Consider the following 15,198-nt stretch of genomic DNA (forward strand, 5'->3'; position numbering starts at 1 on the left):
ATTCAGGAATCTTTTCCCCTTTGTTAAGAGAATAAGTCATGGATCCCGAGGTAGAAAAATCAAGGAAATTTAGGGAACTGACTGTGTAAAATTTGGTACAGCTTGATTTAATTTAAGGGAACTGTTGGGCCTTGTTAGAGTTATGCACTGATTGCCATTCTAGTTTGTTTGTGTGTAAATTTGCAGGATTACGCAGGTTGGAACATTAAACAAGGCATTCAATTTTGGTGCAGATCAGGATAATTTTTATGAGATAAGGTGTTTTCGACATTTTCCTTGATTTATGGATCAGGCATGTTTAGGGGACTGATATTTACGAGCATAAGCAATTTGGTGCAGATCAAATAAAGAATCCAGATCTAGTGGTTTCATGAGGAGACTGTGGGGCCTTGGCGGAGGTGAATGCTCTCTGAGTGCCGTTCTACTTACAGTATACTTGAATGAATTGTTGTTAGACCTGGTAGCTTTTGGCAATTTGTTTCGAAATAAGTGTGAGCTGGAGTGACACTGGCTCATAGTTTAAAGCAAGTCCTAAGTTTGAGTGCAGGGAGAAAAAGAAAGTCAGAGAGAGAAGAAGAACTATTCACACCTCCTGGGAACCGAATCCACTTCTCGATGATTCACATCTAAATAATAAGAGCAACTCTCAAGTGTGTTAATGCTGTTTTAGCCCAGATAAGCACTGAGGGAGGAGTCGGTATTTGTTTTGGGTTCAAAATATCTTGCAAACCTCAATAAATTAGTGCAAATGTTTTGATTTTCAGTCTAAAACTAAGTAAGATCCTGTTTTAACTGTATTTTTTGTAACTGTATTTATTTCTTCTTGCTCTAAGAAGAGGGAAAGTTAAAATGCAGGAAGTCCTTAAAAATTTGATTTAAAATCTGTACAATGTAGAATCCTCATGTTTTTTTTTTCCTGCAAGCTTTCGGCTGCACAGTGTCGACAAACACTCAGCTTAAGATGGAGAATCTGCGACAGGCCATCAGCTGACAGTCAGGACTGTGGGGCCTGAAGAGGAGGACGTCCCAGAGCGTGAAACAGAAATAGATGGGTTTTTCTTTGCTTTGTTTTTTTCTTCTTTTTTATATGATTTATTATATTTTTTTGTTGGCTGCTCGAACCTCAGCTTGATAAAGCCAAACAGAAGAGTGAGGGAGTGCTTACATTGTGGCTGAAGTGTTAGGCACTGCAAAAAATAATGAGATTTTTTTTTTCCGGTTTCTGATAAGTAAGGCAATTTGATCATGGTTGACTGATAGCAGTAGAAGTTTGCAGTCTGTCTTCTGAAAAGTTTGAACGTATGCAGGATTTTGACTCGAGAGAGAAACAACACTCCTTTTTTATCCATTTTCACAACCCATTTTCAGATTACCTGTGTAAAAACAGCTACAATCAAAAATGAGGCACTTTATAAAAGAGTATATAGATATCTAGGCTATATAGTATTAATCATTATATGTATACTGTATACCTTATATACCATTGTAATGTGTCACTTTATATCAGAGTTGTGTTCACTGTTGTGCAACTGAGGAAACAACCTGCAGTATGCACTATAGTTTCTGTCCTTCTACTTGTGTACTATAGTATAAACTATAGCATCATATACAGTTAGAATAGAAAAGCACAGTTGCCAAAAAAGTATTTACACTCTTTTTTCAAAGGGGTTTGTGCAACTGATTCTTCAAAATGCATTAATATGAGATATAATCAAACAAAAATAAAATACTGTTTATTGTCTAGTCTCATATTACTAGAAATGATGTGTAGTTTTGTAAGTGGGCTGTAGTTTGAGATTAAAATCCAACTGACTACACAGACTGGACCTTCTCACTTCCGACATACTTCTAACTATTAACAGGAAGAAAGGGCAGCATCTCACACATGCATCTCTCGACGTAAGCTTCTTGTATTTGTTTTTAAAGCTTTTAATGACCCTATGCCCTTCCAGGACATCTCAGGGCTTCTCTGACCTGTTTCCACTCCTAGATCCCTCAGATCCTCTGACCAGCTGCTCCCGTCTAAAGGGTAAAGGTGATCTCGAGTTTACTGTATCTGCCCCCAAACTCTTACAAATAAATGTTCCCCTTCCATTAAACAAAGTTAAACTCAGGCTTTGTCAGACTTTGAATTGTCCTTAATTCTTTTTATCCACTTTTTAGAACTGAATTGAATTATCTCTGTTTTTATCGTACTGCCCTTTGTTCAACTCTGGTTTTTTAAAATGTCTTTCATAAATAAACATGATTTGATTTGAAAATAAATTATGACCTGAAAATGTACACCTAACTTCTGCATAAGTTTTCGGAATTTTTTATCATTTTTCTTCTTTGTGACTATAAACACGGAAACTATATCTTCATTGAATTCACATCATATATGTCATTAAATCGTACCTCAGACATTAAGCACACTTTGAAGTCCTTCAGTAGCACAGTAAAGGTGGTCAAGAAGTATAAAGGCTTTTTTGGGCAACTGTATGCAACCAATCAAATACTGTATGTTTACAGTGACAGAGCACGTGTGAGTGGATGAAACCTCAAACAAAGCTGCAGTCTCCTCTTATTTGGAGTCAAAGTGACACCTGATGAGCATTTGACTTTAAATACAGACAAAGGATAACGTGGCATAAATGCTACCTGCCATTTTGAGCTTTGAGTCAAAAGATATGAAAAAAATGGCTCGTGCACTAGTAACAAGCGCAAATGTGTTTGTGATTCACAGATTTTTGCCAATTGTGTGACTTCCTGAACCTTGTTGATCTATGATTATTCCCTCTGCTGAGGAGGTTTGGTTTTCCCGTTTATCTGAATAGATTTTATTGAAATGTGTTGAACGGGCCAAGAAAGAACCCATTAACTTTTAGAGCAGGTTCAATTTAGGTTTTTTTTTCAACATTTTTGCGGATTTGTCAAGAAATAATGCAGAGATCTTAATGAAAATACTTATGGAACTGATATCAATTAGTTTGTGTAATGTGGTGAAGCATGATTGAATTTAAGGACTGGGGCTGCTGGGCCTTGGTGGAGGTATGTGCTCTACTCAGTGACAGAGCACATACCTCCATCTACTCAGGATGTGACAGGCTGCCATGATCAGCGTAATGGCCACCTGAGAACTCACACAATTTCATTTTGAACTGTCATCCTTTATCTATTGAAATTAAATGATGATCAAATGTCACTTTTGTTCAAAACAAGGCAAAATAACCTTTTCGTTACCGTGTGGGTGTGTGTCATGTGTCATGTGTTGTGTGGTGTGTGTGTGTGTGTGTTTGGCACACATTTGGTTGACAGAAAACAGCAGACAGGATGGGGATGCGTTTTCCATGGTTTCAGTGTTAAGACTTCAGTGTCCCGCTCTGTTATGGCAACAGGTCGGGCCTCCAACACCGAGAGTCCCCTCACAGAGTGAGCATGGAGCAGTCACTCAGATCCATGACAATGATGATCAACAATCTGGAAGGAGAAAAAAATTTGAATCACACATTTTGCTCAGAAAGTTCTTTAAAAAATAGTTTTTTTACATTATAATATACAGTTAATCTATTTTTTGTTACTGAAGTTATAAGTGCAGATTCTGATATCTGGAGCTCCTGCTGACTGTTTGGGTAAATATCACATGACACTTCATATCCCTCTTAGAGGATTTTCTCTTTGCAGTCTCATGCACTGAATTGTTGCAGACATCAATATTATGTGTGTTGTCTTATCACTTCCAGGGATTTTGAACTTTCTTCTGTTTAACGATCCCCTGACACTACACAAAGAGCTCAGTGCAACTCAAGTTCTGATCGCGTCAGCAAAATCAAGTCAGAGGCAGCGAGCGAACATCAGAGCATCGTATTTGTCAGTTTGCGATTGCGAAGATTTTATTATTTTTTGCTCTCATGTGGATTGCAGAGGAGCGTGATTACCTTTTAAAGTATAACCTCATTTATCATATGTTCATCAGACTGGAGTGCCAATATATCAACCTGACTGTCTCTGAGTCAGTCTGACCACTACCTCCAACCACTCTCATGCTGCTTTCAGACATGCACCAAAGTCAAGAGAGTTTCCTGTAATGTTCTGGATGGACTGTGTGTGAGAACTCAAAAGTCAGAGTCTGTTGCTTCAGACATTTTCCTGCTTGCTCCTTGGAAAAATGTCTGCAAAATGTCAGCCCTTCAGAGAATGCAGCAGGAAAATGTCTGGAAAATTCCCCACGAGTGAGTGGGCGTGTTGTTCTTAGGATGAAAAAGAGGATAGATATCAACTGGGACAGACAACGAGATTTGAGAGCTTTTGACTAAGACCGTCACGTTCCTGCCCCCTGCATGCTCTACCCAGGCACCACCCTGGCCTTCCTGATATTCTCCTGTTGATGTGAACATGTCTGACGGGGACAATCTCCTGCTGTGTTCTTCACATGTGAAGGATAAACTCACAGTTCACAGCTTCAGAGTCATGCTCTGCAACTACAACACTGGATGTTTACAATACTGTGTAAAATCAGAGCACTGTCAGTTGTCCTTATGATTTTATCAACCACATTTAAATCATTAAAGGCAGAGTAAACTGAAACACCTCAATAATAAAGTAAACAGCTGCAAAAGCCACGTCCCCCAAAATGACCATATAGTTGAGTCAACACCTTTTTAATATAGTTTCAATAAAAACTGCCCATTAAACCTTCATGGTCCAGGATTTACTGCAGGGCCTCTTTATTAGACTGCATTAGTTTTCGCAAGGTGTGCTGAATAATAAAGCTGAGTGCACCTACTCTATGTCAACTTGTGTTGAGACTGTATTCATCCATCCATTATCTATACCGCTCATCCTGTGAGTGTTGTTGGGGGGAAGGCTGGAACCAATCCCAGTGGAAGGCAGCGTGAACCCTGGACTGGTCGCTGTATTTATTGTTATATGTCATACCCTTTTAAAGAAAGATGATCGCTGCAGACAGATAGCTCATATTCTCAAAAGTTTTTACGAAGTTTCTCTGTGTTAGAACAAGTGTTGTCCACTGATAACTACTCACTTTAGTCTAAATGGCTCAAGTAAAACTAACTATTTGTTATTAATAAACTAATTAGTGTTAGGTGTCTATGCATGATTTTAACCTTGGTTTTACTTTAATTAATCATGTGTTTATTTATGATCTATTGTAAGTTGTTCTCCAGTGACTAGAAAGGAGCCATGAAATAAATTATTATTATCATTATTATTATTTAAAAACGTTGGATACATTACTGAATTCAGTGTGGCTAGAGTCAAAGAACCAAAAAGCCAGCTATGTTTTCAAGAACACAATAAATTCATAATTATTATCATAATACACACAGATCTCTTAATCTGATTCTGAGATTTTCATAAACATTGAAATTTGAGGTCTGATGAAAAATCGAATTATTGATATTTGAGTGTCGATTGGACGTCAAACAATCAAGCCTGAGATTTTAGAATCTTAAGCACATCCACCATCTTGTTGATTTCCAGCCTTCATATACAAGTCCCATTATTAGAATAACGCTGCAGATAATGACAGTGGCATAAACACTGGATCTTATAAGAGGAAGGGAAACATTCAATCATTAATCTCAGTGTGAAAAATTTGATGAAAAAGTCATTACAGAATATTAATGAGGCCTTTCTCCCTCACTATTCACATTAAATTCATACATAAACTATCCCCCAATTACAATAATAAGGCAATCATGATGATTATACATGTGCACGTAGAGACCGGAAAGCATTAGATGAATCAATCATGCAAATGTCGTAGGTGCTTCGAATAAATAAGCTGCATGAGTTGTTTGTTCCACTGAGTCCTCTGATTACTATTCATATTTACCTGTGTATTAACATTTTAATATACTGCCTATAGCATGGCTTTTTATTTCTCCACATGTAAAAAAGCAATGGCTTGCATATGCATTTCCATCAAAATGTGCTTCAGCCACCACATTAACAACTGTCAGTATCAGTGCAATGTGAGGGGAAACCTTAGAGCTGCCGTTTGAAATCCTGCAGCCGACAGCGCGCCCACACATACAACATAAACACCTGGCCCATATTCCTCCATTTATGTAAAATGGCTCATTACCAGCAGACAAATCAATTGGCTTTGCTCTCTGAACACCCACTTGTGATAATAAGAGACTCTGCAGACAACCCACAGCCTGGAAAGTGTGGCGCTGCCCACCAGCTCGAAGCAAAGGTACACGTCAGTAAAGGATGAAAGAGGGGAGGAGTGACTAAGAGCCAGACAGAGTTCTGTCTGTGGATTATGCACATCACATCTAAAGCTTACACCCAGCGCCACAAATATTATCAGGAATTATCCTTTTTTTTCCTATCACCCATTTCCAAGTATTTCTTTTACTTATTTTCTTAAAGGTTAATTGATCAAGGAATTAACTGTTCCATAAAATGAAAGAAAAAGCCCTTTTATAACAGTATAAGGTGACCTTTTTTTCAAATCATTTATTTATGTGACTATCAGTTCAAGAAATGTAAGACATTACAGTTAAAAAATCATCACATTTAAAAGACTAAAAAGAGATTTTGCATGAAAAATGTAATAATGTATTGATTATCGAAATAGTACAGTAAAATCGACTGATTAACTAATCAAATAAAATGTCAACCGAATTATGCCATTTTAAGGCAATGCCAAGAGGCAAACATCTGTTGTCCTAAATCTTTTCAATTGGTTTTAAACAACAATCAGGGTTAAACAATCTTATTCCACTTGAATCTATCTGGTTGTTGACAAATGGCTGTTTTTTCCTCATGTAACCTTTCAGTTTTTCACATCAGAATCAAATCTATCATGTTTTAAATATTTCCTTCAATGATGTGATTATGTTTTCAACCGCTATGTTGATAGATTATAAGTTGTGCTAAAAACATGGTCATTTGTGCCGTATCAACTGAGGTGTGAGGCCAAAGCTCACACCAATAATGTCACTGTTGACAGGTAGAACAAATGAAGGTTCTGCTTCAGACACTGCAACATTATGAAAGATGTCTCACCCAATAATATCATAAAAGATGATATCTTAGAATCATCAGCACAATATTTGATAAATCTTAGTCAGATGAAAAATGTTATGATCAACATGTTCCCCATGATAAGGGCTTGAACTCCCAGTAGCGCTTACCTTGACCATCCTTTCTACTGCTCTGGTGTGCTCTCAGTTCTTCTGACTTGTAGAAATCAATACTGGCATATGTGTTGAGGCTGGAGCCAGCACTGCTACCCATAGCGCCCCCTCCGATGTTGTAGGCGGCAGAGGTGCGCTCCACTCCAGCTTGAGGACTCTCCTTAATGGCCAAGTCAAGGTCAATGTAGTTAAGGCCTTGTTCAGTGGATGAGGTGGAGGCTTGTGGTGGAGGCGTGGCAGACAAACTTGATGCCTGTCCGTTCTCCCACAGTGAGCAGTCCAAGCCATGCCGATGGCTTGCTGCCTGGCTGCCCTCCGTGAAGAGGGAGGTAGAAGAGGGTGGGTGGCGTGGTAGAGAGGGAGGTGAGTTGAATGTCTCTGAGCGGTGACTCCACCGTCCCTGTGGGTCACCTCGGACCAGTCGGCTGCTGTTCCGCTCAGGAGACTGGAAGGACTTGACTGGGGAGAAACCCAAACCTGTCTCCTGCTCCCTGGACGAGGGTTGACCAGAGTGCACGGCAGATCTTGCTGAAATGCTGGGATCTGAACCTTTGTTGTCTATAAATGGGGCATCTGTTGGCATCACTGCCATCTTTACTTTTGTTCTGTACCCGGTTTTGCCCTCTGCTGCCAGAGAAGAGGGTGTGCCACGTTCATGTGGGGCCTTTGGGACAACAGTTGGTGGGCCCTGTGGGTTTCTGAATGTGGACCTAATAGGAGTCAGGGGTGTTGAGGACTTCCCTAAGTCCATGCTGACGTATTCGGCAGAGGTGGACAGCGGTGCCGAGTAGCTACGGGGAAGGTTAGCAGGATTATTGTGACAGGGAAGTGGTTGATTCACAGGCCGGAGGGTTCCGTGGATCACCGGTTGTCTGTGTCCTCCATCATACTTATTCTTCTCCTTGTAGACAATACTGACATACTCACCGACATTTTGAGACACTGATGGAGGCAGATTCTCCTTCACCCTGGGCAGCGTGTTTGCTTTAGCAATGTCTGAGGACACACTGAGGGGGCGACCCTTCCTTTGCTGCTTTGGGCTCTTACTACTTGATCCACGCTTTTGCTGGTGACGTCCATCTTTTGTGCATATTCCTGCACTCATGTACTCTGCGCCAGTTCTTAATAAACTTAACCCTCTGCCTGCTGATATGGACTTGTCTTCCAGGCTTTCACTGCTGGCTGAGCTGGAGGAGAAAGAAGAGGAAGACATGGAGAGTTGGCAGCTTCCTGCAGAGCCCACTGCAATTTTGTTTCTCTTGCTGTATCCCACTCCCCCTTCCCTTCCAGCACCAACGTGCCCACTGCTGTCCTTTTTTCCTTCCCCTTTGTTCAAGTCGTCCTCAAAGCGAGTATAGAGAGTGTGTTGATAAGCTCGTGGCAGGGAGAAATAAGAATTGAACATTTTTGGTTGCAGCTGGTGCTGCTCAGGGTGAGACGGTGGTGTGCTGCAGGCAGAGCGGCTGCTGACAGGTGAGATGTTCATGTAGTCACTGGCAGCCCGGCTCTCCATGCTGACCCTGCTATCCCACATGCCCAGGCCATGCAGGTCTGTGGAACTGCTGCTGTTGGGGGACATGACCATGTAGCCTTCTGAGCTGGGCTGGCGGATGTGCTGAGGAGGGGACAAACTGTTGTTGGGGGTCATAGCCATGTACTCATCATCTGCCCCAGGTTTAGCACTGGAGTCAGACATACCTATTGAGAGGGGAAGTGACACAGGAGGAGAAGTCACTCCAGGCAGCATTGACATGTAGCCACTATCCACAGCTCCTCTTACATCTACCTCTCTCCTGCTTTTGTCAGCCCTCTTCCTATTCTCCCCTATGACATCACGCTGCCCACCCCCACCTGCCAGCCCCCCTGAGGCATGGTGCAAATCAGCTCTCTGCCTGTTAGCACTCTGTGACATGATGGCATAATCTTCATCATCTTCATCATCTTCATCTTTTCTGTGTGGAGTCAGCCGTTCATGGGCCGCCAAAGGCAGGGACGCCCTCTTACTTAGTAGTCTGCGTTCTGCCTCAGATTCCCGACTGGATGAGCGCCGCAGAATCCGTCGCCCTTTGGAACGATGGTGGGAACCGAGGAGACCCTCTCGCTGTCCCATGACTATATAGCTGGAGGGGCCTTCTCCATGTGCATGATGTCCAGACAGACTGGGTACAAGCAGAGAATGTTCCCCAGGACTGGAACCATACTCATCTGAGGAGCCATAGTCGCTCGGGGAGCCTGAAACAGAGACTCTCTGAGAAACACGAGGGTAGGAGCAGACCGTAATGCCTCCCACTGCTGCCCCCACCAAGCCACACTCTGAACCATGACCAGAGCTGGAGGACAAACTTGGTGCGGGTGAGGGAGCAGGGTTGGGCGTGTAACGTGCGAGGCTGAGGGTAATCTTAGCAGGGGTTGGGGCCCTGGTGGGTTTTGGCCTCAGCGTTGGCGTAGTAGAGCAGGATCCATTAAGACTTGGACTGGAACTGGCCCATGTCCCTTTGGCACTTGCTCCACCCTCCTCCGACCTTGCTCCGATGCTTGCTGTTCGCGCCCTCGGAAACCCGTGACGTGATGTCGGTGAAGTGCTCGTGCTGCTGCCTCCTGGGGTCTCTGTGCGTGCTCGTCTGGAGAAGCCCACCTGGCTTGGCGGCAGATTTGGATGATGACGACGGCTCGGGACACTGATGGGGTTTGAGGCGGTACCACCTCCGCATGACGTTCCTACAGACTGAGATTTACTCCTCTGACGGAACTCCTCACTAAGGGCCTTCATGGCCTCCAGCAGGGTCTCATGCATGTTCTGGGCCACGACGGAGTCATCCACCTGCATCCAGAACTCTCCAGGCCCGGTAATCGCTGAGCGACCCACCTCGATGAAGAAAAAGTTCTCTGAATGGCCACACCTGCGAACATTCATCAGCTGCAACACCACAGCGGCCACATCCGAGTTAAGTTTGACAAAGTTGACTGTTTTGTCGGTTAGGCACAGCCGGTAAATGCCCACCAAGTTCCTGGCGTGTCCAAGACCTTTAGGCCAAACCTTGACCTGCCACACTTCCTTGAATGTTGGAACAGGAGATGGAGAGCTACACTCTCCACTACTGCCATAATCTTCAGGAGTTTTACCTGGGAAGACAAGAAAGAATAAATGAATAAAAACTACATGACATCATACATACATCAGGAAAAATAAAACATATATAACCTGTTGCAATATTAATCATAGCTAAAATAGCAAAGCAGTGCAGGTGACACTAATGAGTAATACTTTCCCTATCATTACTAAATTGCTACATACAATGATGTGTGTTGTGTCTGCCAAGCAGCTGTGCTGCAGCTAATTCATCACCATCACTCTCAAGCTACAGCTCTATAACTAATTAAGTCTTTGGAGGTATAGAATACATCTACTGAGAAAAAACTCCACACTTGAATTCTAAAACAATGCAGCGTCTCTGTTCAGTGCTGATCACATGAAAAATTACAGTTATATATTTTTTACTTAACAACAGCCACTGTTATGTTCAGTAAACCAGGGGCAGATCCAGGGACACAGCCAGGAGGGCACTGGCCCCAGCTGAAAATGTATTGACCCTTGAAGCGCCCCTTAGATAACTGGTCACTTACTAACATTACTAACAATGAATATGGTAATATGCTAAGAACTCAAACATTTTTTTGAAGTACACAATGTGCTTGAACAAGGAACGTTAAACATATATATACACAATGATGTGTGGCTTTGCTCAGAGTTATAGATTTAACAGTGAACAAGGAACGACTTAAATGTGCACCTTACTGAATCAGGAATTGTGCTTGGACTGTGTACATTTTGGCCCCTTTATGGCCCCTGTTGAAAATCCCTAGATCCGCCACTGCACTGCACATCTGTTTTTTTTCTTATGAAAAATATTGAATTCATTAAAAATGATCTCCACGTATAACCTATATTTTAATATGTGTCGATCTCCATTTCCACGTCAGTGTGTGCACACCATGAGCAGATATACACTTAAGAGCAGTGTTGTTGTTTTTTCACTGTGGCTGTCCCTGAAACATCATCTCAACAAAATGGGCTCTGCACTCCAATGTGTGCATCTATTTTAAAAGTCTACAGCGTGACAACACTGGAGCTGGGCAAACCCATCAATCTCAACTGACTGAGGAGCACAACAGGGAGGGTGGGTGGCCGTGTTCGGCTCCAGCACGAAGGATATGTAACAACGTAAACACGAGGATACCCAGCAGAAACACATTTTCCAGTGAGGGCGCACGGATGATGCCGTCTCCTCCCTGCCAGCAGCACAAATGTAGGTTAGGCGAGCGGCAGTCGGAGCTGTGCAGAAAAACAAAAACACGGGCTGCAGCGGAGTGCGCGGCGATAGGCTACTACTATATGATGCGTCCCTTGGATGGTTGCTATATGCCCACTGCGCCATGCAAAAACACACCGTCGTATGAAGCGGGCTGCGTTTCACTCCGAAAAGGGCGATCGTGCACACATAAGTGCACGTGGATGCTGTTTTCGATGCACCCGAATGCTTTTTTGCAGACGAAAAACGACCAGCAGGTTTTGACTGTATCAAACCAGCGCGTATTGGGAATGTGCTGCACAAACACAGCACATGCCGCCCATCGTGTTGCTCGTCACCATCATCACCATCTAGTGCACCTGCCTCTGGGTGGAAAACACACACACACACACACACACACACACACACACCACCCGAACTGCACCACTGAGATGCATCAACTCAAATCATCACAATAAAACCATCTGCAGAACATTAATCAGAACAATTCGAGTCAGTGGTTAAGGGGGAACAATCGGGAATGGCCGCGCCAAACAGAGTGTGTGGAGAACAACCAGCCCGGGGTCAGGACAGGCCGGATGCGGGGACAGACACGAGCATCTTACAGTCGCACTGGAGGTCCAGCATCGCCTGGTACCACTCGTTCTGCGCCTCCTCGCTGTCTGCGGCGATGGCGAAGCTCTCGCTGCGGGTGTAGAGCACGATCATGTGCTTGTTCTTGGAATCCGCCCGCTTGTTGATGTTGAAGCAAGTCTCCAGGCTCAGGACTTTCTTGGGCACGGGCGATTTGCTGCGGAATTTCTTCTCGTTCTCGTAGTACTCGAGCCGAGCAGGACCGTGCTCCGAGGCCGCCCTGAGCACGAAGAAGCGCCGGTGCATTGATTTGTGCTTGCGGAGGTACCCGCTCTTCTGCACGTCCTCGTAGCTCTGCGGCTCGGCTGCTTGGTTCTCCATGGCCGGGGCGAGGGTGGTTAAAGATCACAGGTCAATAATCTCAGCAGAGAGAATAAATAGAAAAACCATGTGTCCATGTGTGCTCCTCGTTAATCCACAGCAGCTACATCCCTCGTCCTCCCCGCGTCCACAGTGAAGTGTCCAGCGTGTGGAGGCTCAGGAGAATCTGCATGTTTTGGGACGGATCTGCTCTCATACTGTGAATCCAGCGGCTGCAGGAGGATCCGAGCACCGGACAGCGGCCACCGCTCCTGCAGCCCCAGCCCAGTCCTGCCCGGTCCACAGCCACCACGGTGCTGGAGGACGTCTCCTCCACCTGTCTGAGGCTGACACCGTCAATCTGAACCCTCCTGTCAGGTTAGAGGAGGCTAACGCAGCAATTCCGGTTAAGATTTTCAAAATAAAACAGTTATCGATTTGGATTAGGCCTTAACATCCACCTGCTGTCTGTCTCTGTGTTTTACTGCCTAATGGAATCTGATTGGTATAATCCAAGCACATAATACATGCATGTAATACATGCAGAGGGCCGTGCACACACATTTCTTTTGGGAGCGGGTAGGGCACAAGTGAATAAAAAGGGACCCCTCTCTTTATCAATATTATCGATAAAAATAAAGTGATATACAATAGTCGACTTTTAATTGCACATTTATTTAGTCAAGTACCCATACACACATGACACTGTTTGATACTCAAAAACAGATTACACTATATTGATATATTTTTTCGAAGATTAATTCATTATAGCAGAGTACAGTGCACATGCAGAATACTTATCGCCCCTCGTATGGTTTTTATTTCACAACACTATCCTCAGCTGGTAAATACCAAAGAGGGCGGTTCAGGGAATCATAGCAGCTCCATTCACATAAATATTGGTGGCTGTGACAAGGGAAGTTTAAGAAGGAGGGCAGCGAATGCAGTTGTCAGGCAGGATAGATATACATTTTTAAAAAAGGGTACTTACTTGGTCAGAGGCCAAATGGGCAGATGCTTGAGCAGCACCTGGGTCCCATCTGTGCATGGGCCTGCACTTGCAGACGTTTCCTATCAGCACCAACTGCAGTGGAATGTTTTCCTGAGGGTTACGAAGAAAAGAGGAGAATCAAGACAACCTCATTTAACTGTGGACAATTATCATATATTTGTAATTTTCAGATCTTTTCACAGTAAAACATAACCATAACCATAAACATGCATGCTGATCAACTATACTTTCATAAAATCAGGATTCAATACCTCACCTTAAGTGGATGGCAACCCTAATGTGCTTTAATTGTGAAAGCCAACATTAGTTTCCGGTTTCCTCCTGGTTGACTCCGGTTGGCTTCACTCAACCTCTGCTGGACTGGCACCTCCGAGCCGGTGCCAGGCAAATGCCAGCGGGGCTTCAGGGGCTGATGAGGGGCGCAGAGGAGGCAGAGGAACACGGTGTACTGGGGAGCTTGTGATCATGTGCACGATCAGACTGTTTGCCGAATTTATCATTTATCAGGAGGGGATTCACTCCACTTAGTGTAGAGCGAGCAGAGAGGAGAGAGAACAGCAGTAGAACCTGCAGCTGGACAAGTCAGGGCTGATGCAGCCATAGGCCTAAAGTATGTCTGGGGCAGTGTACAGATCTATATAGGGAGGTTTTAGAGAAATGTGGATATAAAGTGAAAGAAAATTATGTTTTTGTAATGATGTGATTTCAATTTTTTGATTTTATCTGCATCAGAATGAAAAGTAACTATAACTCAGCAACCACTTCTACCCCCTGCTACAATAAAATCCAGGCTGAGTCGATGAAAACCTGCAACATTGATCCAATTAAAATTTGTGGTCATGGATACAAGTGAAATGTGTATCCTCTTACATATTAACATTGATTGTTCTATTGTCATTTAATGGTCTTTCTTTGCAGCACAAAAAACATACACACAATATCACATTACTGTCGCAGACTGAGGTATGATTTCAAATTATGTGTCTCACACATACAGACAGAATGTTCACTGAATAATGCAACAAAGCTCGGCATTAATGGTCTAAAAATAATGAATACTCAAAGATACAAAGAAACCACACACCATTGTGGAGTGTGGAGGGGAAAGTCTGTCATAGATGACACAGTGTGTGGTTAAATCAGGGGTGTGACTGCACCATCAAAGTGCCAAAAAGGCTTTGGCATAGCAACCTGTCAAACTGTCCAAGATGTCCCCATGTCAACCCCTGTGTTAGTGGCAGGGATAGGAATTGCTTTTGAGCCGCTGTGTCCTCCGGGCAGTGATTTCACATGTACATGTGCCTGCCAGCGACGCACATATGATCTGTGTATATTCCGCAACTAGATCAAATACATATTTTAGAAAATCTTTGCAAAGTGAAATATTATTTCCAGCGAGGGCATAATCCCTGGTTGAGATAGGGGGGTTATATCCCTTCTAATAATCATGTAATAGCCTGAACAGGCTATGACATATACAATACTATTTTAGTGTGTAAGAAGTAATAATTCAGACATTATGAAGAGCATTTGAACATGCCATTTGACCTCAGCCCCTCCCCATGTTCAACCTAATAACTCTAACACTGACAGAACACTTCTGAGTGAGAGTTCTTCATTTCCAAACCTGTGGGAAACACACTGGGACGCAGCTGCAACTACAACTCCAGCTCTGTGGAGGTTGTAATTTCAGCTCGAAAAACACAATTTTGCACCATTCAGGATGAAACGGCGAAGCAAACACTTAGAGGGTTTGTTTACGTTGTGCAGCGTCTTGCACAGAAGTTGCATT

The 15,198-nt window shown here is 43.4% G+C and overlaps 1 protein-coding gene across 2 annotated transcripts; it reads right to left on the reverse strand.

Moving 5' to 3' along the window:
• Positions 1-792: 792 nt before the first annotated feature.
• On the reverse strand, positions 793-12,801 carry LOC109628480 (insulin receptor substrate 1-B). Of its 2 annotated transcripts, XR_011238598.1 has the most exons (4): positions 12,067-12,801; positions 7,149-10,274; positions 3,085-3,459; positions 793-3,039 (listed from the first exon to the last, which is right to left on the reverse strand). XR_011238598.1 is itself a non-coding variant. In XM_020085585.2 (3 exons), exons 1-3 carry the CDS (start codon positions 12,413-12,415, stop codon positions 3,452-3,454), a joined length of 3,483 nt encoding a protein of 1,160 aa, XP_019941144.2. In that variant the 5' UTR covers positions 12,416-12,801; the 3' UTR covers positions 793-3,451. The 2 variants fall into 2 exon arrangements, 1 of the variants encoding a protein (XP_019941144.2); XM_020085585.2 differs by having other exon boundaries at positions 793-3,459.
• Positions 12,802-15,198: the final 2,397 nt, after the last annotated feature.

This window comes from Paralichthys olivaceus, chromosome 15, assembly GCF_024713975.1.
Source record: "Paralichthys olivaceus isolate ysfri-2021 chromosome 15, ASM2471397v2, whole genome shotgun sequence".
Lineage (NCBI taxonomy): Eukaryota > Metazoa > Chordata > Actinopteri > Pleuronectiformes > Paralichthyidae > Paralichthys > Paralichthys olivaceus.